This window comes from Vulpes lagopus, chromosome 10 (assembly GCF_018345385.1).
Source record: "Vulpes lagopus strain Blue_001 chromosome 10, ASM1834538v1, whole genome shotgun sequence".
In the NCBI taxonomy this organism is placed as follows: Eukaryota; Metazoa; Chordata; class Mammalia; order Carnivora; family Canidae; genus Vulpes; species Vulpes lagopus.
In genome coordinates, this window is record NC_054833.1 from 107,349,557 (window position 1) to 107,374,128 (window position 24,572).

A 24,572-nucleotide genomic window follows, 5' to 3' on the forward strand; every position below is an offset into this window, starting at 1 on the left:
TTGCTCTGACAATGATTAAGAATATTAGGGGAGGGACTATGGAGGAAAAAAAGACTAGACTGAACCAATTATTGTTGATAAAAGAAGAGATAAGGGATGCCTGAGTGACTCAGTGGTTGAGTGTCTGCCTTTGGCTCAGGTCCTGATCCCGGAGATGGTCCCAAATCAGGCTCTCCACAGGGAGCCTATTTCTCCCACTGCCTATGTCTTTGTCTCTGTGTCTCTCATGAACAGATAAATAATCCAATCTTTAAAAAATGAAAAAGAGAAAAGGAGAAATGAGAACAGAAAATAAGGGATACTCAGTAAAAGAATGGCTGAAATATTCATTAATCCTATCTTAACTCAGGAGAGGCTATGTACTAAGGCTCTTGCTAAATGCTGGGAACACAGTTATCACCATCACTGACAGGCAGCCCCGGTAGCTCAGCGGTTTGGCGCCGCCTTCAGCCCAGGGCATGATCCTGGAGACCCAGGATCGAATCCTACATTGGGCTCCCTGCATGGGGCCTGCTTCTCCCTCTGCCTGGGTTTCTGCCTCTCTCTCTCTCTCTCTTTCTCTTTGTCTCTCATGAATAAATAAATAAAATACTAAAAACAACAAAAACAAAACAAACAAACAAAACAACAACATCACTGACATGGCCCCTTCCTAAAATTTGAAGTTCAGTAGGGAAGGAAAACATTCAACAAATATACAAACTATTATATAAAAACAACTGTCATAAAAAACAAGAAATATCACAGAATGTAATAAACATGTGCCACAGCACATTTTTCACAGTACAAAATGTGACCTATTTGTGGTAATGAGCAATTTTTTTTAACTCTTTTAGTTCTTCAGGGGTCAACTCAGTAAGTCATCCCTTTCCCCGATTCCTAAACCCACATCATCAGAGTAAGGCAACTCTTTACTAAGATTCTATGTCTGTGCTTAGCTTTATCATAAAATTTACCTGTTTGGAAATTGTATAGTCATATTTCCCCGACTGGACATTGAGCTCCTTCAAGGCTGGGCTTCTGACACTTGTTATAATGCCTTATACTTGCCACTCATTTAGAAATAATCGCAAGGTGCCTAAATTTCAAATTCTAGGCTGCTAAACACTGAATTCACTCATTTAACTATCTATCCATCCACAGGCATCCACTCAGTGTCTAGGACCCATAACACAATAAATGTGAATTATTTTGTTGCACCTTAAATCAGTAATCAGTGCCTTTGAAAAATATGCTGCTGCAATTGCACTCAGTATACTCCCAAATAGTATTTTCCTTTTTTACTTTCAAATACAGGCATTTAAGTCTACATTCTCTCAGATAGATGAACTTAGAAATCCATCTTCCTACCATCATGTCACCAGAAAGTTGGATTTTTTTTTTTTTAAAGATTTCATTTATTTATTCATAAGAAACGGGGCGGGGGGTGGCAGAGACATAGGCAGAGGGAGAAGCATGTTCCCCTGCGGGGGACCCTAACACGGGACCCTGATCCCAGGACTCCAGGATCTCGACCTGAGCTAAAGGCAGAGGCTCAACCACTGAGCCACTCAGGGGTTCTACCAGAAAGTTTGCTATTAAGATGTTTTGGTTTTTTTCTAAGTTGACAATGAAATGGGTATGGACAATCCCAGCAGGAAACGCCACCTTACAAAGTTGCAGTGGTGCAAAAACTGATATAAAGTAATGATCTTGACAGTTTCCCTTTTTGTTGTGACCAAAAGATCCAGCAACCTTCAGCTGTCAAATGGCAGTGAGCCACCACAACTCGTAGTTAGTATCTTTATGACACTACACAGATCAAAACTTTGAGCCCAGGGACCCCTGAGTGGCTCAGGTTAGCGCCCGCCTTTGGCCCAGGGCGAGATCCTGGGGCCCCGCATGGAGTCCCACAAGGGGCTCCCTGCAGGGAGCCTGCTTCTCCCTCTGCCTGTGTCTCTGCCTCTCTCTGTGTGTGTTTGTCGTGAATAAATAAAATCTTAAGACAAAACAAAACAAAACTCTGAGCCCAGACAAGAAACTGCGTATTTGCTATACAAGTTAGATAGTTTTAAACAACTCCAGAGTCACTTTCTTTTGATCTCTTGGAATACAAAATGCAGAATTGAACTTAAGAAAATTAACTCAGCAACACCAAATCAGGCTTCCAAATGACTTACTTTCTCCTGAAAGTAGTTTGCTGACAAGTTATAAATTTCCACAGTGCCATCTGTTCGAGAAACAGCCAATCTGTTTGACTGGTTATTGTAAGCCACGCAGCGGATCCCTGATGGAACATAATTAAAGAAACGTACTCGATGGACCTTAAATTCACCCATTCCTGGGAGGGGGGGGAAAAAGAGCCATTATTGTTAAACGTTAACAACAGTATGTCACATGTATTGTTTCTTCTTGTCAACAGCAGTATGTCACGTGTACTACCTATCATCACTGTCCTGGATGGAAGAGTCCAACTGTGTCTCACTGAGGTTCCCTTCTAAATATCTAGTTAATGATGCTTTCAAAAACACCCCAAGCAAGGAGCTATGAAACCATCTCCAGAAGCTCGGGATGCTTCAGCTAAAAATGAGAACATCAACATACATGAGGAGCATGCCCCAGACTCCTAACAATCCTGCCCATTACCTGAAGAAAGTACTCTGGGAAAGGGAGGTAAGAGCGAACGTAACCTCATTCTGTAATTCGGTGTGTGCACCGAAGGAAAGGAGGCACATCGTGCAAACCAGCTGTATTCGAGGCAGAAACTTAGGTACCCCTTTCTATTTTCTGTGCGAGGTTTCTGGCGGGGGTGGGGGGCGGGAGTTGTGAAGAGGAGGCTACCCCCCCCCCCCCCCACTCAAGAAGCAAGAAATCCTGGCAACCTAAATCAGCCTCTCAGAGTCAGGTGCGCAGAACTCCTGCCATTAAAATCATCTGGATAAATGGCTTTTAAAAACGCAGGATTCTGGGTCCTACTCCACAGCTCCAGAATTCCAGTCTCTCGGTTGTGGAGAGAAGGGGGGGGGGGCTAGGAGTCTGCATTTCCGCGAACAGCTCTCCCTAACTTCACAGCACGCTAAGTTCGCAAATTACAGACCCACTAAGGTAGCGCCAGGGAGGCTGACGGCGCAGGCAGAACCAAGAGCTCCTCAAGGGAAGGAAGCGACGGGACTCAGCCTGGCGCCTGTCACCGTCGCCTCCCCCCGCCACAAGCCTACACCTTCCGCGAGGAGAGCGGCCGGCTCCGGCTCGCCCCTCACGCGTCGTCCCTCAGGGTTTGGAACCTGCGGGCAGGGCAGGCGCGCCCGGCCCGGCCCGGCCGAGGGGGCGTCGGAAGCGCGCGCTGCCACTCCGCCGGGCATCTACGGAGTAGCCTCGGCCTCGGCCCAAGAACCGCGAGCTCCGCCGGCGTCACCAGGGGCAGGCAGCACCCCGCCGAAGTCCTCTCGTACCCCTTCCCCAACTCACCGACCGACGGGGGCTCGCCTCTCTCTGCCGCGGCCCCACGTGCGCGCGCGCTCGCGTGCTCTGCCCCGGAAGTGCTCGCGGCGCAAGGCCGGAAGTGCGCAGGCAGTGCTCGCGGCGGCGGCGACGGCGGCGGGAGGTTCGGTTGTCGCCCGTTGGCCGCGCGGCGCCGCGCTCGGCGGCCGCCATTGCAGGTCAGGCCGCGGGCGGGGGGCGCGGGAGGCCGCGGGGAGCGAGGGCTGAGCCGGGGCCGGGGGCGAGGGGGCGAGGGAGTGGGCAGCTAGGGAGCTGGGGCCGGGTGGGGCGTTCGGCTCGAGGAGAAGAATGGCGAGCCGAGGGGCGGGGAGCGGCGGGCGGGGGAGGGGGAGGGGCGGCCGGGAAGGGGGAGGGGGAGCGGAGAACCGCGCAGAGGTGGGGGCGAGCCCCTGGGGCCCCCGGGGCGGGGGGGCCAGGAATTGTGGGGGAAGGGAGCGGTGTATAGACGGAAGGCGGAGGGAAGGAAGGGAGCGAGCGGGGCGGAGCGAGAGAAGGGCGGAAAGGGTGGCCGAGCGCGGGCGGAGGACGGAGAAGGGGGCGGCGCGGGCCGGAACCTCGAGGTACGTGCGGAAAGGGGCTCTTCCCCGGGTCGGGAGGGAGTCCAGCACGCGAGGCTTGCGGGAGCGGGTAGACCTGGAACCCAGGAAGTAGCGGGAACATCAGAAGGGGGACTGGGTGGGAGGCGGGTGGGGGATAGGGCTCTGAGGCTTGTTCGAAGGGACGTTTCAAGTCGCGGGGGGAAGCCGCTGGGAGAGACAATCGGGAGGGTGGTTAGGAGGACGAGCGATCCAGGTTCTTTTGTGGGTGGAGTGAGAGACTAAAGAGCGGGGTGGGGTTCTGGAGGAGCGAAGTACTTGAGGTTGAAGAGGGAGGGAGCAGGGAACGATTTGGAGAATGAGGGTGGTAGAAGAACAACGTTTAAACAGTGATCTTTGGGAGGAGGGTGGACGGTTTGGAAGACTACTCCAGCGAGAGGTGTGGAGGAATGCAGTTTAAAGGATAGTTTCCTTGGGAGGGAGCAGAAAGGGTTAAATAGGTTGGTAGGAAGTCCCAGCGAAATTCTGGGGGTGAATCGGAGGGGGTGGGGAAGAGAGGGGAAGCGGATTGAGAAGTCCCAGAAAGTGGGCGGGACTAGACATAGGAAGTGTTTGTAGCTCCAACTGGAGGGATGGGAGGGGGCCGGGGCAGAGGGTGAAGATGGGGGCCGGTGGGAGGAGAATACTGGGTAGTGTGAGACCTCCAGCAGGGCTAGAGAGGCGGGGCTGTGGGGAAGATAGGGGATCACAGCTCTAAGATGAGGAAGAGAGTTGAGATGAGGCTGCAGAGTAGCAGAAGATGGAGAAAACTGGAGTAACTCAGATCGACTGAAGCCATCTTTTCCACCCATTGTCTGCAAATACCAGTAATTGATTCCCCCCCATCATCGGAATCCTAAAATGTGATGGGAAAGTACCACGTGTATGCATAGTATCCACACATGTTTTTGAACACACTCTTCACTAATGAAAAGTTTGGAAGCATTCATTTCCACCTACCCTCCATAGCCCCTTTTGGGAGGGAAGCAAGGTTCTCATTTAGAAACCATTTTAGTGCTTAATGACATAAGCCTGTCAGGAGATAAGATTTTCCCTTTGAAACTTAAGACCGTCCCCTTCAGTCACAAACCACAATAACACTGCTAATAAAAATAATCTGTGTTCATTTGTATATGAAAACTTCCTGAATCGTTCATTTGGTGGAAAGGCACATAGAGAAGTCGTGGTCTTTAGAGAAAAGAGGGGAAAAAAAAAAAAAAAAAACCTTTCAGAACTTAATTCTTGAAGCAGTTCGGTGAACCTTCACTCCTGTTTGAATCGTTCTCCCATTATGTTAGCTGGGTTTTACTCTGATAACCTCCTGCTTTTGTAGGATGTTTTAGTTCACTATAAACGTTAATAATATAGCATTAAGTCATTCTGTTGGACATATACTAAGAAAATGCTAAGTTCCCCACAGATAATACGTAGTTTGACCCTAAAAGCTTACCATGTTTTAGGCACTGTGCTGAGGACTTTACATTCATAACCTCATTAAATTTTCACAACCATTTTAGATAGGTTCGTTCTTACGCTCAGTTTACTGGTGGAGAAACAAACCTAAAAGGTTAGATTATTCCCGTATCACACGTAGGATAAGTGACAGAAATCCAGGTCTGATGACTTTGAGTACTCTTTGCATTCCAAAACAACAGTCTCTGGGAATGAATAAAAAAGTTCAGTAAATGCTAAGTGTTGGTCTGGCAATTTGAAAACATTTTGTGTCCTGTATTTAATTTTTTTAAATAAAAAATTGATTTTTTTATATTAACTGTAAAATTAAAGCCTTTATTCTCTATCTTAAAATAGAAGATGAAAAAAAAAATAGAAGATGAAAGGTTGTAATGAAAATTTATAAAATATTAGTGAGCTTTAGTAAAATTTAATTATTTGTCATTACTGTTAAGTTCCCTTGTTCAGAGAAAAGCTGTATGTTCTGTTTATTTGGATCCATGCTATACTTTCTTCTGCCACATTCTATTTTGGGGACAGTTAACCATTATTGAAGATCATTGCTCATTCATTCTGTTTTCTGTAAGACATTAGTAGTCTTAAACATTTAACAGTTTGTAAAGCCAATTATAAGACTTCAATTTTGTTCAAGATTAAAACAGTGACAAAAGAATGTCCTCTTTTCTTGGCTTATTTTGTCTTATACTAGTATTGAATTCTGGAGGTGACATTAAGTAGATCTCTAGGGATTTCAAAAAATCTAAATCTCACTAATTGAATATGATAAAAAGGTTTGTTTTTGACTGGCTACCCCAGAGATGCAGTAGGTACTTTGACTGTAGTTGTGTAGGTTACTCACTTGCCATTTTGTAGAAATGAGAAAGGCCGATATTTGTAAAGCAGTCAGAAGTTATGCATAGGTACTGTATGCCAGGAGCTGTGGGGGAGGACTGCTGGAGAGGCCATATAGTGAAGGGATTAAGGGGTCACATCTCACCTCTACCACTTAAGAGCTGTGCCCAGTTACTTTGAGTTTCTTTTAAGCATGTTTCCTCATCTGTAAAATGGGAATAAGAGTGCTTACATCGTTAACGTGGTTCTCACGATGAAATGAGAAAATCCATTAAGTGTCCTCAAGAGTTTAGCTATGGGAGAAACGAAGCTTTTTGTATTATAATGCTTTGCCTGGATTTTTCTTCTTAAGTTGTATTTGCACTCTGATTTTCAGGTGTTTGATAATGACTTTAATTGTAACTACATTCAAAATAGGGATAGAAGTCAAACCACAGTTAAATAAGGTATTTATGAAGTGCCCAGATTGATACTGTTCCAGTTAACTCTTCTGAATTTTGTGTAGGGCTCCATTGTGGCTCTGGATTGGTATTAAGAATACTGGTTTCTTTGCTGCGCTATAGTTTGCTCAGGGGTCTTGAAGTGACCTGGACCACTGTCCTGAGAAGTATTAGTGTGACTTTACCTAGGATCTCCAGACTGGATCCATGTCTTAAGACAGGATGACCTGGGGCAAACCATTTCTAGACATTTTGAAGCCCCAGCAGAAAAAGGCTCTAAAAAAGAAAAAGAAAAAGAAAGAAAGAAAGAAAATATCCAGTGTTAATTAGAATGTATAAAGTGCTTTAAAAAAGTGTTTCCTTTAGAAAGCTAAAGTTACTAAGTTAGGAATACAAAACTATATTGTTAAGTGAGGTGAAAGCCCAGAAAAATTAAGCAGAAAAAAATTTCCCCATTTTTTTGAGCTATGGGGGTGGGGGTGGGGTTGAAATAATTCGGGGGAAAGAGGTTTGGTTTTTCCCCCCACTTTGCCATTGTTCCAGGTCCATACTCCAGTGTGGCCTATGAGACTCCACTGTGAAGTACAGTCAATTAAATGTTTTTCAAAAAGTAATATCACAGAAATTTTTCCTTGGCTCTACAGTTACACACATTATCAATTTAGAATTATTATTCTTAACTAGAGATAAGTAAGATGGTCTTCACCCAATCTGGGATTAAACTCAAGACTCAGAGAGAGAGAGATGCCAGGCAGGCTCTTCCATGGACTCCTTTTAGAGTGTATTTTTCAGGCTGTGTCTTCAAATGTTTTTAATCTGCAATTTCTACATAAGCAATATCTTAGAACAAATGTAGAAATTGTTCTACTTCATTGTTGGAATTAGCTGAGACTGAAGACTTAGAAAATTTGTTGTACAGAAAGTATTTATCATAATGTTATATTTGTTATAGTTGATAGGACGTGATTTGTATTGTACTACCTCACTGCTTCATTTTCCTACTACCTGTCTACTGTCAAGGGCTTAGAAAATTTGTTGTACAGAAAGTATTTATCATAATGTTACATTTGTTATAGTTGATAGGACGTGATTTGTATTGTACTACCTCACTGCTTCATTTTCCTACTACCTGTCTACTGTCAAGGGTATAGGGACAGGTTGGGCTGCATGTTGTCAAATCCTTTTTAGTCAACTCCACATTAAGTGTGATACACAGTCCCTGTTGGCTTATCAGGTATGTCCTCAATGATGTGCCCAGGTATACCTGCCTACTCTAGCCCCGAGAACAGTTGTCTAGAATAATAATCTCAAGGAGTAAGAAAAGGAATAATTAAATTCAGGTGGTTGCCTATTTTAAGGCATTAAAGTAGAAATTTAAAGATTTGAGAGCGAGCACACATGAGTTGGGGGTGGGAGGAGAGGAAGAGAATCTCAGACACCGTGCTGAACATGGAGCCTCATGTGGGGCTTAATCTCACAACCCTGAGATCACGACCTGAGTTGGACACTTAACTGACTATGCCGCCCAAACGCCCCTAAAGTAGAATTTTAAAATTTGCTAAAGGAATGCCTTCTGCACTTCTTACTAATTTAGTAAATACACTCCTTTTTTTTTTTTTTTTTTTTTTTTTTTTTTTTAGTAAATACACTCCTATGTAGGTAAACATAGCCAGGCCAATCCACAGGTTCCTGTGGACTAAACTCTTGGTGTGAATTAAGTGGGTGTGAACTTCATTTGTGTTCACATCTGCAGCATCCCAGTAGGACTAGCACAAGCTTTTACCAGTCAACTAGGTATAGCAGCAGAATGGTCAAGCTGTAGGCCACAGAATTTTTATTTTCAGGAGCATTGGTAGGTGTTTGCCAGTATTGAGAGGTAAACTAAGGCAGGGCCTACTGTATAAGTTGGTAAAGCTGTGTACTCACAAGCGCTGGGGATTAGTATGCAGGTATAGCTTTTCTGACCCAGCTATCAGGCATGTTTTCCTTTTACCCACTTGGGCCACTGTTACAAATTCCTTTTCTAACAGGAGGCTGTTCAGGAAATGTGGAATGCACTGAAAATACTACTGCATCTCCCTTAAATGGTCCATAGGTATTCATCTCAAACATGTTTCCGAAGGCCTTAAAGATTGATTTCCTTCCCTGCCATGGCCTTCCTAGAACTTGAGTATCTCTGTGAACACTTAATCGCTTCTCAGAAACCACCTATATATTCCTATAATTACATCTATCAAGGAACATAGAGTGTATTATCAGTCATCAAAAGCTTAGTTATAAGAACACTTTAATCTGTATGCATTTATTAACCTTTAGAAACTTTTTAACTTCTAGTTATTGAGCCTTTTTTGATTCATGGCTAAAATATACCCACCATTCTCCAAATTATAGTCAAAATTATAGTGTGGAAATACTGATGTGTATTTTCCATTCTCTAAAAGAAATAGCTGTCTTTAAAGCATTTTTGCATATATGTGGTCTTCACAGTAGTTTAATGAGTCAGATAATTGAGGTACTAGCCCCATGGTCAATAAGTGACTTGTGTATGATGACGAAGAGTTCTGCACTTGCAGGCTGGAACCTGACTTTAAGTCTTCTGATTTTAAATTGTAATCCTTTCTACTTCAAGAAACCTTAGAAGAATTTTAACAGTGCTTTTGGTTTAGTTGGTTCCTAAGCCTTGTGTATTTGTTCTCAAGCAGCACCAGTTGTGGTGCTGCTGCAGATGGTCTGACTTACAGATGCTTTCTTGATTGCCCTTCTGACCAGCTCTTCCATGTATGCTGTGCCACCTGATGCTTTGATGCCTTTCATTCTCACTAGTACTTGGTTTTCTCCTTTGGAAGTGCATTGATTAGTAGGAGTGTAGATAAAGACAAGTGACCTAGGTTCTTAGGCGTGTACAGCATCTGATTCATAGTTAAAAAAAAAAAAAAGTTAGCTATTGTTTATAGTTGAATTTGAAGACCGGTGAATTGACTGACCTTATGTTCCTAGAGTATATTTGGTGCTCAAAAATAGAGCTGTCCTGTAAGGTTCTTGGCAATGTACTTTCCCCTGGAGATCCAAAGTGAAGGTTAACACCAATGAAAAACCCTGTTTAATGTTTGAATCCAATGTTTGCTAAGCTTGAGCACAATTATATCTATTAACATACAGTACTACAGTTGATAAACACTGGACTAATAACTTTCCCCTAAGTTCCTTTGATTCATTGGAAGGACTTATACAGAATGTATAGTTTTGATCCCCCACCGTCTCAGTTCCCCATGAATCTATCTTTCCGAGAAAGACTAATGAAGCCAGTTGTTTCAGGCAAAAAATATTTTAATCCATTCTTCTAGAGTACCCCAAACTTGCCACCAGATGGTACTGTTGCATAAAATGAAAGTTGATTGTCAGGGTGTCTCCAAGTAGATGGTAAAGCACATATTGAAAGTCACATTAAAAATCCGCTTACCATTCATTCACTAAAGTTACCTGAAGGCCTTTTTTGTTTCTTGGCTTTTGTTAGAGGGGGTCCTTTGAATCTTGAAATACAACCAAAGGGATCCTTGGGTGGCGCAGCGGTTTGGTGCCTGCCTTTGGCCCAGGGCGCGATCCTGGAGACCCGGGATCGAATCCCACGTCGGGCTCCCGGTGCATGGAGCCTGCTTCTCCCTCTGCCTATGTCTCTGCCTCTCTCTCTCTCTCTCTGTGTGACTATCATAAATAAATAAAAATTAAAAAAAAATACAACCAAAGTGTTAGACATGAGGTTTATACTTTATAACATCACCAAAGGGAAAAGTAAAATCTAAGTTAATTTTGCTTTTTTAGAAATATGCAGGATAGAAAAAAGAACATTCTTGAGAAAGGCAGGTTAGCATAGTGGTCAGCAGTGTGGGCTCTATTATATGTTTTGGGTTCAAATTCTTGCTCTTTGACTAGTAAGTACATGACCTTGAGCATAATTATAACAGCTGTTAACTTTCTATATTACTGTTAACTCTTGGTGATCTTAAGCAATGTACATACAGTGTCAGTTCAAAAATATTTGCAGCTTATACCATTGTTAGGGAAACGAAAATCTGTCTTAAGGCACTTAGAAAAATGCCTCACACATAGTACATGGTAAACGTTAGCTGTTGTTACTGTTATCCTAAATTTTTTTTTCCTCTACAGCTTGCTTTCAGTTGCTTTTTAAAGACGGAAGGCTCATGGTGCAAATTGTTATTTCCAGGTGAGTACATTTTGACACTTTTTTGTTTAGTTTGAATTAGTAGGGTTATATAGGTTTGACATTTTCCTGGAAGTATCAGGGTCCTCAGGTGCGTCTTGCACATATCCTTGCATTTCATCTGTAGTTCAGTGCCTAGCACTGCCTAATTTCCCAAAAAACTTGTGCTCAACAAAGAGTTCCTTTGGGCCTTGAATGGTGGTGTAGGACACTATTCAGCCTTCACCCCTCAAAAATATTGTAACCGCCAGCCCTTTGCTTGCAGTGCTGGGGCTGGAGGCCTGGCAGAATGGGTGCTGATGGAGCTACAGGGGGAGATCGAGGCTCGCTACAGCACTGGATTAGCTGGAAACCTCCTGGGAGACCTACATTACACCACTGAGGTGAGGGGACCTTTCTTTCCCTGCCTAATGCCTCAGGAAAGCAAGCTACACCAAGGTGGTGCTCCCAGGACCCAGAGTGAGGACTGCCCTCAGGTTTGTTATGCGAGGTCTAGCTAATCTAAGCTATCTGCTTGTGCTCCCCCAACCCCTGCAGCAGCAGGGAAGTTTAATTTTGGGGAATCTGGAAAAGTCAACAGTCCCCAAAAGTGGAAATTCTCTTACTTGGGGCTAGAAAGAGTAAAAAGGGCACGAGGGTGGTTGTCTGGTGTGGCTCTTCAACAGCAGTAGAGCCGTACCAGGGAGTGGAGGTGCCAGCATTGCTTGCCAAGAGCATCTCTAGAAGGCCCCTGCATGTTACTACCTTGCCCTGAACCTCAGGCATTTCATTCTTATTCTGCCAAAGGGAATCCCTGTGCTGATCGTGGGACATCATATCCTGTATGGAAAAATCATCCATCTGGAGAAACCTTTTGCTGTCCTTGTCAAACACACTCCTGGGGAGCAGGACTGTGATGAGCTTGGCTGCAAGACTGGCACTCAGTACCTGGTGACAGCACTCATCAAAAACAAGATCCTTTTCAAAACTCGCCCCAAGCCCATTATCACCAACGTCCCCAAGAAAGTATGAAAGAACCCCGGATTTTCCCTAGAGAGCGGCCAACTCCTTGGACTCGTGCTCAGTTGCCACCTCGAGGACGGCTCGACGGTTCCCTGGGACCACAGGGGGGTCCTGTTTTGAACACAGGCCACCCACTGGGCATGAATTCTGATCCCTTTCTTATGGCAACTGGTTCTCTTGGTGGAAATCTGGCCCCATTTCCAAGGAACCCATCGCCTTTTCCATCTTCATCAGGCTCATTGGCTTCAAATCCAGCACCTTTCCCTGCTGGTGCTCGTGACCCAGGCATGGCTTCTTTTCCGAGAGGGATGAATCCCACTGGCGCTGGTGCAGTTTCTTTCCCAAGGCCTGGTGGTCTCTTGGGCCCAGGCCCGGGCCCGGGCCCAGGCCCGGGCCCATCTCTGAACCCTAGGGGAGGGGCTCTTCCAGGCCCAGGGCCTCTGACTAACCCCAGGTTAGGGGGTCTCCCAGGGCCAGGTCCTATGTCGAACCCAAGGGCAGGTGGTCTCCTAGGAACAGGTCCTGACCCCAGAAGTGGTGGCCCTATGGGCCCTGGTTCTGGACCCAACATGAGAACAGGTGTCCTCTTGACTTCTGGTAATGGTCCTCCTAATCCTAGGCCGGTTGGCTTGGGACCAGGACCAAGTTCTAACCTGAGATCAGGCTTCGTTGGTACAAACCCTACTCCGAGGTCGGGTATGTTTCCAGGCCCAGGCCCGGGTCTTGGGCCCAACCCCAGGGCAGGTGGCCTGGGCCCAGGCCTTGGGCCCAACCCCAGGGCAGGTGGCCTGGGCCCAGGTCCTAATGTGGACACCAGAGCGGGTGGCCTTCTGGGCACAGGATCTGGTCTTAACTTAAGAATGGCAGGACCTCAAGGCCTAGATCTTGCCCCTATTCTAAGAGCAGCAGGTCTTTTAGGAGCAAATTCAGCTGCTTTCTCACAGGCTTCTGGAAACATGGGCACAAGCCCATCCTCTATGGCAAGAGTACCTGGCCCCATAGGCCCAAACTCGGGTCCTGGCTCTCGGGGAATTGGCCTTCCAGGGCCAAATCCATCTCCCATGTCCAGGGCTCCCGGCCCCATAGGTCCCAATTCAGCTCATTTTTCAAGGCCAGCTGGGCCCATGGGGGTAAATGCTAATCCCTTTCCACGGGGGACAGGTTCAGGAGGGCTCAATCCTGCTGCCTTCTCTCAGTCTTCTGGCACATTGGCTTCAAATCCAGCTACCTTCCAGAGGTCTGCTGGCCTCCAGGGCTCAAGTCCAGCAATTTTCCCAAGAACTTCTGGGCCACTAGGCCCCAACCCAGCTAACTTCCCAAGGGCCAGTGGCTTGCAGGGTCCAAGCCCTGCTGCCTTCCCAAGGTCTACTGGCCCATTAGGTCCTGGTCAGGTTACTTTCCCTAGGTCAGCTCCTGGGCCCCTGGGCTCTTCTCCAGCAGGCCCTGTGGGTATCAACCCAGCTCCTTTTGCAAGGCCAAGTGGGACCCTGGGCCTAAACCCAGCTTCCTTTCCAAGGATGAATGGCCCTGTAAGCAAGACTTTGGTCCCATTTCCTAGAGTGGGGAGCCTCCCTGGCACAAACCCAGCTGCTTTCCCCAGACCAGGGGGCCCAATGGCTACAATGTACCCAAATGGAATGTTACCCCCTTAAACACCTTTTTCTTTCCAGGACCATTTTGGTTTTCAAGTACCGTGGTTCTGGGCGGGGCTGTGTTTTAAGTAAAAGGGTAGATATGGAGCTACAGTCCGAAGTACCTAGCTGGGGCTCAAGTTCAGATGAGCCATCTTTTTCCTCTGCTTCTTTCTTGACTGAAGGTGAAATGTTATTTGTGGGAGACGGACTACAGCAGGTGGGAATGATCCTGACTTTGAGATAAAGGATCACCGGCCCTCCAGAAGCCTGCTGTGCTTTTGTCCCACAGCTTTCTGCCCCTTGTTTCTTACTAGTTTCTTGAATTGTTCGTGTGGACTTTTCCTCAGGGATACATTGGCCTGCAGGTCCCAATTCATATGTAGTCCCCTGCTCACCACTGGAGAATCAGCTCACTGCTCTCTAGAAATGTTGTGCTGGTGAACGGACCATGCTTCAGCAGCTCTGACCTGGGCAGCTTGGACCTGGTCATCCTCTACTGCCATACCTTTCCCTGGGGGCTTGAACACAGAACAGGGAGGTGGGCAACCACTTCAGAGACCCACCAGATACACGTTCTGCTTGACTGACTGGGCCTGCAGCTTCCTTCTCCTGGGACTTAGAGGAGGCCAGAATCGAGGCTCCACCGCTCATCTAACTCCCTCTCCACTAGTACTCCCGATCAGAGAACCTCAAAATTTAAACTGACGTGGATGGGAATATGGGAATTGGGGTGGGGGTGGGGGGATTAAGGGGAGAAATCACTGTGCTTCGTTCAGCCTGACGTGAAAGGATGGTTGGTGTTTTTCCTGCATTGTATCTTTTCTTACCGTTTCTTTAATAAATGGGATGAGAGGGCTGCCGATGTCACTCCATTTTATTCTCTCTTCCCACAGGAAAGGAATTTTACCCACTGCTTTTCGTTGTTTCATTATCTGCCAGGTAAAATGCTGTAACTCGAGGAAGCAAGTGTTGACTTTTAGCTGAGCTAGGACTCCTTCATTTGCCAGTCATTTCACCAGAGACCTTGCCCATCCTCAACAATAAAAGTTAAGCCACCAGAGGTGTGCACATCAACAAGGTGGGCCTGCTGTATTCCCTAGGTCCAGGGGCAGCTGTGACCACTTACCCTGTTGGACTTCCACTGCCAACTATTTTTTTAACCTTTTTTTTTTTTTTTTAAATTCATGAGACACACAGAGGGGCATAGGTAGAGGGAGAGGCAGGCTCCCTGCAGAGAGCCTGATACGGGACTCAATCCCAGGACCCCAGGATCATGACCTGAGCCAAAGGCAGATGCTCAATCACTGAGCCACCCAGGCATCCCACTGCCAGCTATCTTGACAAAATTGTTTCTAGCCCAAGGACCTCTCTTGAAAGTAGAATAAACCCAGCTTAAGTACAAGGAGGAAGCATTTTAAGAGATAACCAGCATTATGTGAGAATCTTTATTTTGACAAATAAGTGCAGTATAAAATATTCGGCCTGAAAAGTAAAAAAAAAAAAAAAAAAAAAAAGTAAAAATAAATATGTTTACAAATTATTGTAGAAAGAATACAAAAGGGTTAAAATTCTCAATGAGGAAAAACCAAAATGTGTCCAGTTGTATAAAGGCTCTTCCCGTATAAGAAATGGGGATAAAGCTGAAGACCCAGTTTGGTTTCGCTGCTGAAAAATGTACAAAATAACTTAGAAAAACCAGTCGAGGTCAAACGTTGTGAGCCTACTACTTGTACCTGCCTACATTTGATGTCAGCAAAGTTGATAACCACAGTGCAAGGCAGAGCGGGCAGTAGGACAACCAGGAGTTCTCCATCCAGGTATCTATGCTATGTTAACGTTCAAGTAAAAGCTGAAGAAAAGCCCTTAGTGAAGTCTGAGCTCTGCATTTGGCTGACCAGATTTCCTCCATTGTGGTGCTCAAAATACTTTATTTGGCCAGCAAAAACACGGAAGAGCCTGGAACAGCTGCCTTTAACAAATGCCTGCTGCCTCTTCCCAACCTTCATGGGTTGGGCCCAGCACCAACCAGCGGTCTTATCAGAAGCTCGAGGTCTGTGTGATGCAGCAGTGTTGGCTGCGCCTGGAAAACCCTCGTGTTCACGGGAGATGGGAGAAAGCACCAGGGTTTGCCAGTCTGGCTCAGAGCACACTTTGTTCCTTGGCAGGAAGCACCTGGGCACACTAGAGGCTTGCCCCCTCAACCATGGTCTCTCTTAGTGCTGGTTCTGAGGGGTTAGCAGGCCCTGCTGAGAATGGGCATTTGGAGAGAGAACAGGCACACGTGCAAGTAAGCAACCCCCAAATCAAAGGCTTAGTCAAGATCCCAGGGTTCAAACCCAAGAGCTGAGAATAGTCTCGATTGTAAATCTCTAGAAAATGCCTTTTCCTCACCCCCCTCCCCCCAAAGCAGAAGAAAAATCAAAGCTTCAAGGGGCATGAGTGAGAAAGGAAGAACCTTAGGATTTAGGAACCAGTTCTATCTCTGAGTTTGTTTTCTGCAAAGTAGCAAGCAGGTGCGATAATGACTATCCATAACTTGGCTGTAAGAATTCCCTGGAGAAGCCGCTGAGAATGGGTGGTCTCAAAGCTGACCAGATTGGATGTGAGGCTTCACGTAGGGAACCCTGAAAAACTTTTCATTGGCGATGATTGTCAAGAACTGTAGCCTGCAAGTCCCGCACCCTTAGCCAGCTGCTAAGGAATCTGTCCGAGCAGTTCCAAGATTGTGGTTAATTTGGTCAGAGGCTCCTAATCATTTTCCCCTCACCTGATGAGGGCAGGGTTGCCGACTGCAGAGGGGCCTAGGAGAGCCCAGGCTCTGCCTCAGTTGCACCTTGCAAAACTTACCTAATGAGAAAGAGTGGAAGAGGTGACTGCATCACCTCGAAGAAGATGAGGAGGCGGTCTTAGATTCAGAGCAGTGTGAGAGAGGAATTCAGGAGTATACATGGTGAAGTACCTGAGCCCTCACTTCCTTTCTGAGCGTGTTGGGGTTTAATCTTCCTGGTAGATGACCGAAACATTTCCTCTCCCCAGCAGAGATCACAGACAGGCGCATCTAGATGTTGGACAGTTTCCAGGTGAGATACATTCGGCCCAAGGCTTCCAGAGAGCCCATGGCCTTTAGCACCACCACCCATCTTTGCTCCTGCTGGCAAACTAATTTTTAACATATATATATACATACACTTAAAAGCAGTTCAGTGCTAACTCCCTGCTAGTTTGGCTCATCCTTGGGATGTTGAGATGTGGAATGGAGTATGTCACATAAAAAAGCACCATTCCTGGACCCTGTTTTCTGATGCCTAAAGATCAGGCTTCTGGGCCTTTGTATCTCAGGCACAATCTTATTGCATTGATAGCTAGATTTGGGGGTGGGGGTGGGGGACACATTACTAGCTGGTCCAGATCTCTTGGAAGTTCTCCCACCATCTCTGATTGTGTTCAGATGGTCTAAGAGAACCCCTCCCCACAGGCTGTCACTTACCTATCAGAAGTTGCCACTGATTGGAACTTACTGGTTTAGCACACTTCTGGGTTCCCTTTGGATCCTGGGGGAGGAAGTGGAATCTTTCCCAGAGGCCACCATGCATGCAAGCAGATGGGCGGCATGAAAACAAATGTCTGTCCCGAGCTGGAATTGGTGTTGCCTCTGATAGCAGAACTGCCCTAGACCATATAAGTACAGTCACCATTCTTTGCACTTCAGACTTGTCCTTTGGACCATTAAGAAACAAAAACAGGACTCCCTCCTCCCTCCCACCCCATCTTCTCTTCCATTCCCCTTCCCTCCCTTGCCCATTGCACTTTTCCCACTCTGCTTGGGGGCCATGTCACACCTCAGCAAAAGCTAAGCTATACTGCTCTGGCTTCTTCCCACATCGCCGGGCAATTATGGCCAGATACAACATGAGGAGGGCCACCCAGTAGCAGCCGTACAGGATGGCCCCAGACACCAGGAAGGCTAACTCCGTCTCACTGAACAGATCCTGGCAATAAGCTGTATAGGCCAGCCCCCCTAGAAGGACTGCCACCCAGATGGACACAGGGATGAGGCCAATGAAGTTCACCACGATGGTTTTTCGGCCAGAAGTGCCCCAGCCAGACTTATTGATGGTAGCGATGGCAAATATCTTGGCTGGCAGGAGACTGGACATATAGAGAAGGGAATAGAGGGACATGAAGATCATTTCTGCGTTGCCCCGAAGGAAGCAGGCATAGGTAGCCTTGATGATGCCCACCAGCTGCACCGTCAGCAGGAAGAGGAGAATATTCCAGATGCGGCCTCGGTAGAAAAGCTGTATGACCGTGGCAATGAGGAAGAAGGGGAAGAAACCTGTGACCACCGATTCGTAGGTCATCCAGAGGTGGTGCTTGTGGAACCACAGAGAGTTGTAGAGCCACTCCCGGAAGTAAGACTTGCTCCAGCGGGTCTGCTGGTTGAGCCACCGGAGATACTTGGTGGGAGTCTCTGTGAGGCACTTGGAGCGTGCTGTATACTTAGTCCGGTAGCCAAGGCTCAGGACTCGGTTGGTGAGGTGGCGGTCATCTCCAAAGCTGCACTTGCTGCCTAGGAACTTCTGATGGTACCAGTCCTCCAGGAATTGCTGGAGGAGGCTGTTGCGGTACATGCCCAGAGGCCCACTAATACACTGCACACAGCCAAAGTAGGACTGGCAGGCCCGCTCCACATTGAAGGCCATCCAGTACCGCACACTGCTCAGGAAGGAGATCCACGAGTCATACTTGTTGAGGATCTGCAAAGGAATCGGAGATGCTGGGCCTCCTCACCTGAGGACTGGAGTCCCAGGAGTCGTGTGAGGGCGTGAGGCCTTCTTACCCTGAGTTCTGTAGCCCATTGCTCAAATTCCTGTCAGTCCTAACCCAGCCAGAGCTGGAAAACCAGTCCCTCTCCCCAGCACCTCACTGTCGTCTGCACTGACTGTCCTAGAGAAGGTCTAGCAGCGAAAGCCACCTTTCAAGCTCCACAAACAACCTGTGGTGGTGGCAGAGAGAGCTTAAGAAGGATGCACAGCATCACCCCAGCCATCTATCCTTACCCTTCTGCAGTTGGAATGCTTCTCAGGAAGACCTGATGTGTTAGCAGCGGTACCCACTGGAAGAAGATCTGGCCCCTTAATCTTGCCGTACTGCCTCATTCTTACCATCCCGTGCAGCTTCCTTAAGAGCAAGTGTTTTTCAAGCATCCAGCTTTGGAGGTGCTTGCTGCACCACCACCCCAAAAAGAAGCACCCCTCTGTGATCAGTAGTCTCAGAATACTGAGCCCCTCCCAGCAGCATGGGCTGTCTACTGTATACCTGTTTAGTGATTTTTTCTTTCCTCAGGTTGAAAAAGCCCAGAAAAGGGATTGGGTAGCAAGTGAGTCCTTTGATACTAGTGAAAACTATCAAAGAAGAACCCCTCACCCCAGCGCGCGCACGCGTGCACACATACGACCCTCCAAAATACTAGTCAAGATGCTTATTTCCCAGGTATATCCATTGGATTAGGAGGCAGAAAGAGTCTAGGCCCCACCCCTGACCCACCCCCAGGAATCCCTGGTTATTTCTTACTTGGACATCTCCTCCAACTCCCCCTACTTGGGGGTCCTCCTCCAGGACTCGAAGCATCTCGATGGTGCAGGCTGGATCCAGCACAGTGTCAGAGTCACAAACCTGTAGAGGGAGTGCATGGTCAGCCTATTTTGACCTTGGGCCTTTGTACACACACGCTGCTCACTGCTTCTGGGACACAACCACCTTTCGTAGGATTCACTTCCAGACACTAGCAAAGAGGTCTGTGCTAAATGGAAAAGGTAAGGTAAATAACAAAAAGTAAGGAAAACAGTTTAGAGACCAGGCTTAACAGCCACTGGGCTGAGAGCGAAACCTTGGAGATTCGGTGTCAGGCCTGGAAAGGGAGAAATGCTTAGCACCCAGCAAGTTCTTAGCCCCTGTAGAGCCAGGCTCCACAAAAATGGCCTCAGCACGTTTCCCTGGAGTCCCTGGGGGAAAAGGTGGTACCCACTGAAATCAGAGGTCAGGTACAGTGGCTAGACCCCGTGGCAGACGCTCCACAGGAGGCCAAGAACTGACTTGCCCGGGACTACTGCCTGAAGCGCTCTGCTAGATTAACATGGGCTTCCCAGTCTCCGCCTCTGGTCTCTTGGACAACCTGCAGCGCACCTGGAGGATGGGTCTACCCCGTCACAGGCTACCTCCCCACCCCCAGGTGGTTCCCCCCCTTCTGTGCTCCTTTAGCCAAGTCTCTAAGTAGGTCTAAGAGCTGCTCTCATCTGGATTCTACTCGGTAGCAGGAGCTGGAGTCTGGACCTTAGACCAAGATTTACTTGGATTTACTCTAGATGAGCACGGAGGCTGGCAATAGCCGCCTCCAGCCAGAGCCTCGATCAGATCCTGCTCACTTGCCCACCTTCCCTAGGGAGCTTCATGGTCTGATTCTAACAGGTGGCTCCATTATTGATTGAACCTAAACTATGAACACTTACCCTGGTGGCTGACTGGTCTGTTTTCTAGGAAATAACGGAGGTGATACAGAAAACCCAATCACTGGCAGAACAACAGAGCAAAGAACAATACCCGCAGATGAGCCTAAACCTTGCTCTGCAAAAGCCTAAAATCCTTTTACTAGAGTTGCTAATGCTTGCAGGTAGGGGGCTGCCCCCCACACCTCAACCCTGCCAGGTTTTCTCTCGCCATGCTGAGAGACCTGGTGGCCATGAACAAGCAGCAAAAGGTTGAGGGGGATCCATCACACCTGTTCCCTCCTACCTGCCCACCAACACACCTTGGGAGAAGGGCCCTGGAGAGCCTCTTGAGCTTATGGGCCAGGCTGTGCGGTGCTGCCAGTCTCAGGGCTACTTCCTGACCCTGACCCTAACCCATTCTTCATGCCGCTTAGCTTCCTTCATTCCAGGAAGGTCTTTCGAACACAGCAGGGGTAGGGAAGTTAGAGCTCTGTGGCTGAAGCAGGGCCGTCTCCCTCAGAGGGAGCGACACACCCACAGCAGGGCAGTTGGAGACAGGCGGAAATCCACCAAACGTGACTGAAGCCCAGGCTGCCGCAGGCAGTGAGCCAGCCCAGAGCCGTAACGAGGAAGGCTGGCTCAGGTGTGTGAGCCTATTTGCTGATCCACCAGAAGGAAGACACAGGAAATGATCGGTAAAGGAAGATGTGTGGCAAGTTGTGGGGAATTCTGTGCTTTAAAGGAGAAGACAGGGATTCCTGGGTGGCTCAGTGGTTTGGCGCCTGCCTTCGGCTGAGGGCATGACCCCTGAGTCCCGGGATCAAGTCCCACATCGGGCTCCCTGCATGGAGCCTGCTTCTCCCTCTGCCTGTGTCTCCGCCTCTCCCTGTATGTCTCTCATTAATAAATAAATAAAATCTTAAAAAAAAAAATAAAGATTTAAAAAAAAATAATAAAAAATAAAGGAGAAGACAAAGTCCCTGTGGCTTGAGCATGTGCCAGGGGCTCAAGGGCTTTTCCCGTGCCTTCCAAGTGTCCAGGAAAGCTTTAGAGGTTTCTTGACATTAGATGAGCTGTGGCATCAAATGCCTCAACATCCCTTCCTACAAGGCTGAGGAGGTCCTTGGGCCTAGGAAGGCAGAAAAAGGTCAACGTACCCTTTCGTTTGAGGATGCAACTCTCAAAAAAGCCAACTACAATGTCTGTGGCAAGCCACTTGGAGGTGGGCACAGAACATTTCAACATTGGCATCGCCCACATGCTCTCAGCCAGACTGAGCTGGTACACAGGTGGGCTACGACAATAGCTGCTCTTCATGCAAGCGGTAGGCAAAACCCTCTGGCATGTGCAGAGAGAAATGGACGGTGTGAATGCATGACCAGAGATCTGGGGTTCTGGGGATCCCTGGGTGGCCCAGCGGTTTAGCACCTGCCTTTGGCCCAGGGTGTGATCCTAGAGACCCGGGATCGAGTCCCACGTCGGGCTCCCTGCATGGGGCCTGCTTCTTTCTCTGCCTATGTCTCTGCCTCTCTCTGTGTGTGTCTCGTGAATAAGTTTTTTAAAAATCTAAAAAAAAAAAAAAACTGGGGTTCTGTGTACAGTTTCTCCTTGATACTGAAGTAAGTGAGCTTTTAATCAGTTATTTCTAGGTTTTGTTCTTTGAAAATTGGGAACTATGTTAACTGTGTCAACCTCATAAAATTTCCAGCCTGGTGTCAATGACCTTTTTGACTGAAAGTTGGGCAAGACCTGTTCAGGGTCCTGGTCCTGCCAAGACTGCTGCAGAACTAAGCTGGGGGAGGAGTCACTGAGGTGTTTCTCAAAGACACAAATTTGACACTGGGTAGAGTAGAGCCTTCTGGCCCATAACTAAAACAATGGTTGGGTGCTTTGGAGCAGGATTTCTTCTGCTCTTCACCACACCTCCTCATGGAGAAGCTTATCCCCATGTTACCAATGGTGAGGCAGTACAGCACAGTGGGTCCGGGCAGGACGCGGACAGACTGCCTAGGCTCACATCCCATCTCTGCACCTTACTGCTGTGTGACAGGAGGCCAGTTACTTTACCTCTCAGTGCTTCAGGTCACCTAGGAGGAAATAATAACAGGACTTATCCTCTAGGAATATTATGAGGATTAAAAGAACTAATATGGGGATCCCTGGGTGGCGCAGCGGTTTAGCGCCTGCCTTTGGCCCAGGGCGCGATCCTGGAGACCGGGGATTGAATCCCACGTTGGGCTCCTGGTGCATGGAGCCTGCTTCTCCCTGTGCCTGTGTCTCTGCCTCTCTCTCTCTCTCTCTGTGACTATCATAAATTAAAAAAAAAAAAAAAAAGAACTAATATGGGCAGTGCCTGGGGTGGCTCAGTCGGTTAAGTGTCTGCCTTTGGCTCAGGTAATGATCCCAGGGTCCTGGGATCGAGCCCCACATCAGGCTCCCTGCTCTAGGCAGCTCCCTCTCCCTATGCCTGCCACTTCCCCTGCTTGTGCTCTTGCGCTCTGTCAAATAAATACATAAACTAATATGTATAAAACACCTACACTGGTGTGTGGTACGAAGTAAATGACACACACCTGTTAGCTCCCAGGAGTATTGAGATATCATACCAGGGACCTGCCCAAAGTCACAGAGCTAAGTCACAGAAGAGCCAGGATCCATCCCAGGTCTTTCTGACCCAGGGACTGCTGTTCAGAGCAGCAGTTGCCTTGCTGCCTTCTGAAGTTCAGAGAAAGATATACACAAGACTGGACCCCAAATTCCTGCATGGTATGTCCAGCTGGCGGGACACATCCACCTGTCTACGCATCCCTGGTAAAGGCACCCTTACCTGGATGTAGTCCACTGAATCGCCAAGAGCCTTGAAAGCCGTGTACATGACCTCTCGCTTCCCTCCCCACTTCTGCATGATGCACGAAAAGGTGCTGGTTCGCACCACATCACGCACGCGGTCCATGCCCTCCTGCAGGCTGGCCTCCGTCTCACCCTCCCCCGCCTCATGGAAGTTGCTGCGCCACACAAAGAAGCCAGCTTGCTCAGTGCCACCTAGCACCTCGTGGAAGATGTCCAGCATGTAGGCGTCCTCCTGGCGATTGCCATCCACCACCATGACCACCTTGAGGTCGGGGAAGGCGATGCGCTGGGCTGAGCGCAGGCACTTGCGCAAATAGTCAGGGTCCTCCTGGTACGCAGCGATGCAGAGGGCCACCGAGCGCCGTGATGGGGCCGGTAGTTTCAGTGGCCGGCCTGCCCGCCGCATCCGCCGGTGCTCCAGGAAGGCAAACAGGCTCTGGATGAGCAGGTGCAGGCCCAGGATGGCACCGTACAGCCCAAAGGACAGGTAGTGCTTTTCCGTGTGAATGAACTGGTAGCCTGTCACATAAGCTGCCAGGATGCCACCCAGCACTGCCAGGGCAAACAGGCTGGTGCCCACCACACGCAGGGCTGTCGTCAGCTGCACCGGCATCTGGTGGGGGGAGGAGGGAGGTGTGGAGTCAGGCAGGAGGCAGCATTTTCAGGCGGGGTGGGGGTGTGTGGATCGTTTTCCCTGGGCCAAGCCTGGATGGGGTGACGTGGGGGGGGGGCGGGGGGGCATGACCCACTGACAGAAACCGCTGCCACTGACCAAGCGTGACAAGGACTGTTTGGAGACTCAGAAGCCAGACTGTTGGGGTTCAAATCCCAGCTCTGCCACCTACTATCTGTGTGACTATGTTCTGCCCCTTAGTTAATTCACGTGGGAAACGTGAACTGCAGCCCTAACCTTGTAGCATCTTTGAGGATTAAGTGGGTTACACAGGTCAAGCATTTTGAGTAGCATTTATTATCATCAGACAAACCAAAGCCAGAAAGAGCTATGTGATCCCCACCTGGTGGATGGCGGTCCCAGATCTGCCTAAACCCAAAGCTCTTCTAGACAAGCTTCAGGAGGGGTGAGCCTGAGGCCCGAGGCAGCTCTGAGCACATGGAGGGGCAGGGGAGGGGAGAGAGGAGGAGGACCTGGGAGGCAGCCAGTGGCCAAGAGCGTCCCCCTGCCCTGTACCCGCTAGGGCGCTGCACAGAAGGGGGGGGTTAAGCACAGCCACCAATGAGGCCCACGAAGAAAGTGGGGGAAGAAAAGAGAAACGGCAGGAAACGTAAGGAGATGGTGTGGGGGGTGTAACTTCTCTGTCTTGAAACAGCAAAAGCAGTAAGAGAAAGTTTCCCTGTGTTCTCGGCTTTCTCACCTTTTTCTCATTTCCTTGAGAGGCAGGAAAGAAAGGGAAAGCAACTGGGAAAAGCAGACAAGGAAAAAAAAAGAGGAAATGAGAGCCGGGGTGTGGACAGCTCTCCTGGAAAGCCAGCAGGCAGGGTGCTGGAGGAACTGCAGCCACCACTGCAGCAGCCTGGGAGGGGGGTGCCGAGAAGCCCCATCCACTCGGTCCTAGTGCCCG

General features: G+C 48.3%; 4 protein-coding genes across 6 annotated transcripts in view; 2 read left to right on the forward strand and 2 right to left on the reverse strand.

Annotated features, from left to right (window-relative positions):
• The window catches only part of UTP4 (UTP4 small subunit processome component), a 43,528-nt gene extending 32,597 nt beyond the window's left edge, over positions 1-10,931 (reverse strand). The window contains exons 1-2 of one of the 2 annotated variants that reach the window (XM_041769889.1): positions 10,280-10,931; positions 2,160-2,266 (exon numbers count right to left, since the gene is read on the reverse strand). In XM_041769889.1, the coding sequence (XP_041625823.1) occupies positions 2,160-2,266; positions 10,280-10,553 (381 nt within the window). In that variant the 5' untranslated portion in view covers positions 10,554-10,931. Of the gene's footprint in view, positions 1-2,159; positions 2,321-3,447; positions 3,599-10,279 lie in introns of those variants that run through there. The other variant, XM_041769890.1, reaches the window with a different exon arrangement.
• CHTF8 (chromosome transmission fidelity factor 8) lies at positions 3,565-12,029 on the forward strand. The gene is made up of 4 exons (XM_041769895.1): positions 3,565-3,638; positions 10,964-11,021; positions 11,284-11,401; positions 11,805-12,029. The coding sequence occupies exons 2-4, from the start codon at positions 10,999-11,001 to the stop codon at positions 12,027-12,029; spliced, it is 366 nt and encodes a 121-aa protein (XP_041625829.1). The 5' UTR covers positions 3,565-3,638; positions 10,964-10,998.
• DERPC (DERPC proline and glycine rich nuclear protein) lies at positions 12,026-14,516 on the forward strand. The gene has a single exon (XM_041769894.1). It carries the CDS (start codon positions 12,026-12,028, stop codon positions 13,670-13,672), a length of 1,647 nt encoding a protein of 548 aa, XP_041625828.1. The 3' UTR covers positions 13,673-14,516.
• A 150-nt stretch (positions 14,517-14,666) lies between these two features.
• The window catches only part of HAS3 (hyaluronan synthase 3), a 28,228-nt gene continuing 18,322 nt past the window's right edge, over positions 14,667-24,572 (reverse strand). For both annotated transcript variants that reach the window (XM_041769892.1, XM_041769893.1), the window contains 3 exons: positions 22,970-23,605; positions 19,229-19,330; positions 14,667-18,411 (listed from right to left, as the gene is read on the reverse strand). In XM_041769892.1, coding sequence (XP_041625826.1) covers positions 17,488-18,411; positions 19,229-19,330; positions 22,970-23,605 — 1,662 coding nt within the window. In that variant the 3' untranslated portion in view covers positions 14,667-17,487. The remainder of the gene's footprint in view (positions 18,412-19,228; positions 19,331-22,969; positions 23,606-24,572) is intronic.

Coding starts and splice junctions, on each gene's coding strand:
- CHTF8 (XM_041769895.1), top strand. CDS start 10,999: ATGGTGCAAATTGTTATTTCCAG. Junction 11,022..11,283: donor GTGCAAATTGTTATTTCCAG/GTGAGTACATTT, acceptor CTTTGCTTGCAG/TGCTGGGGCTGGAGGCCTGG. Junction 11,402..11,804: donor ACCTACATTACACCACTGAG/GTGAGGGGACCT, acceptor ATTCTGCCAAAG/GGAATCCCTGTGCTGATCGT.
- DERPC (XM_041769894.1), top strand. CDS start 12,026: ATGAAAGAACCCCGGATTTTCCCTAGAGAGCGGCCAACTCCTTGGACT.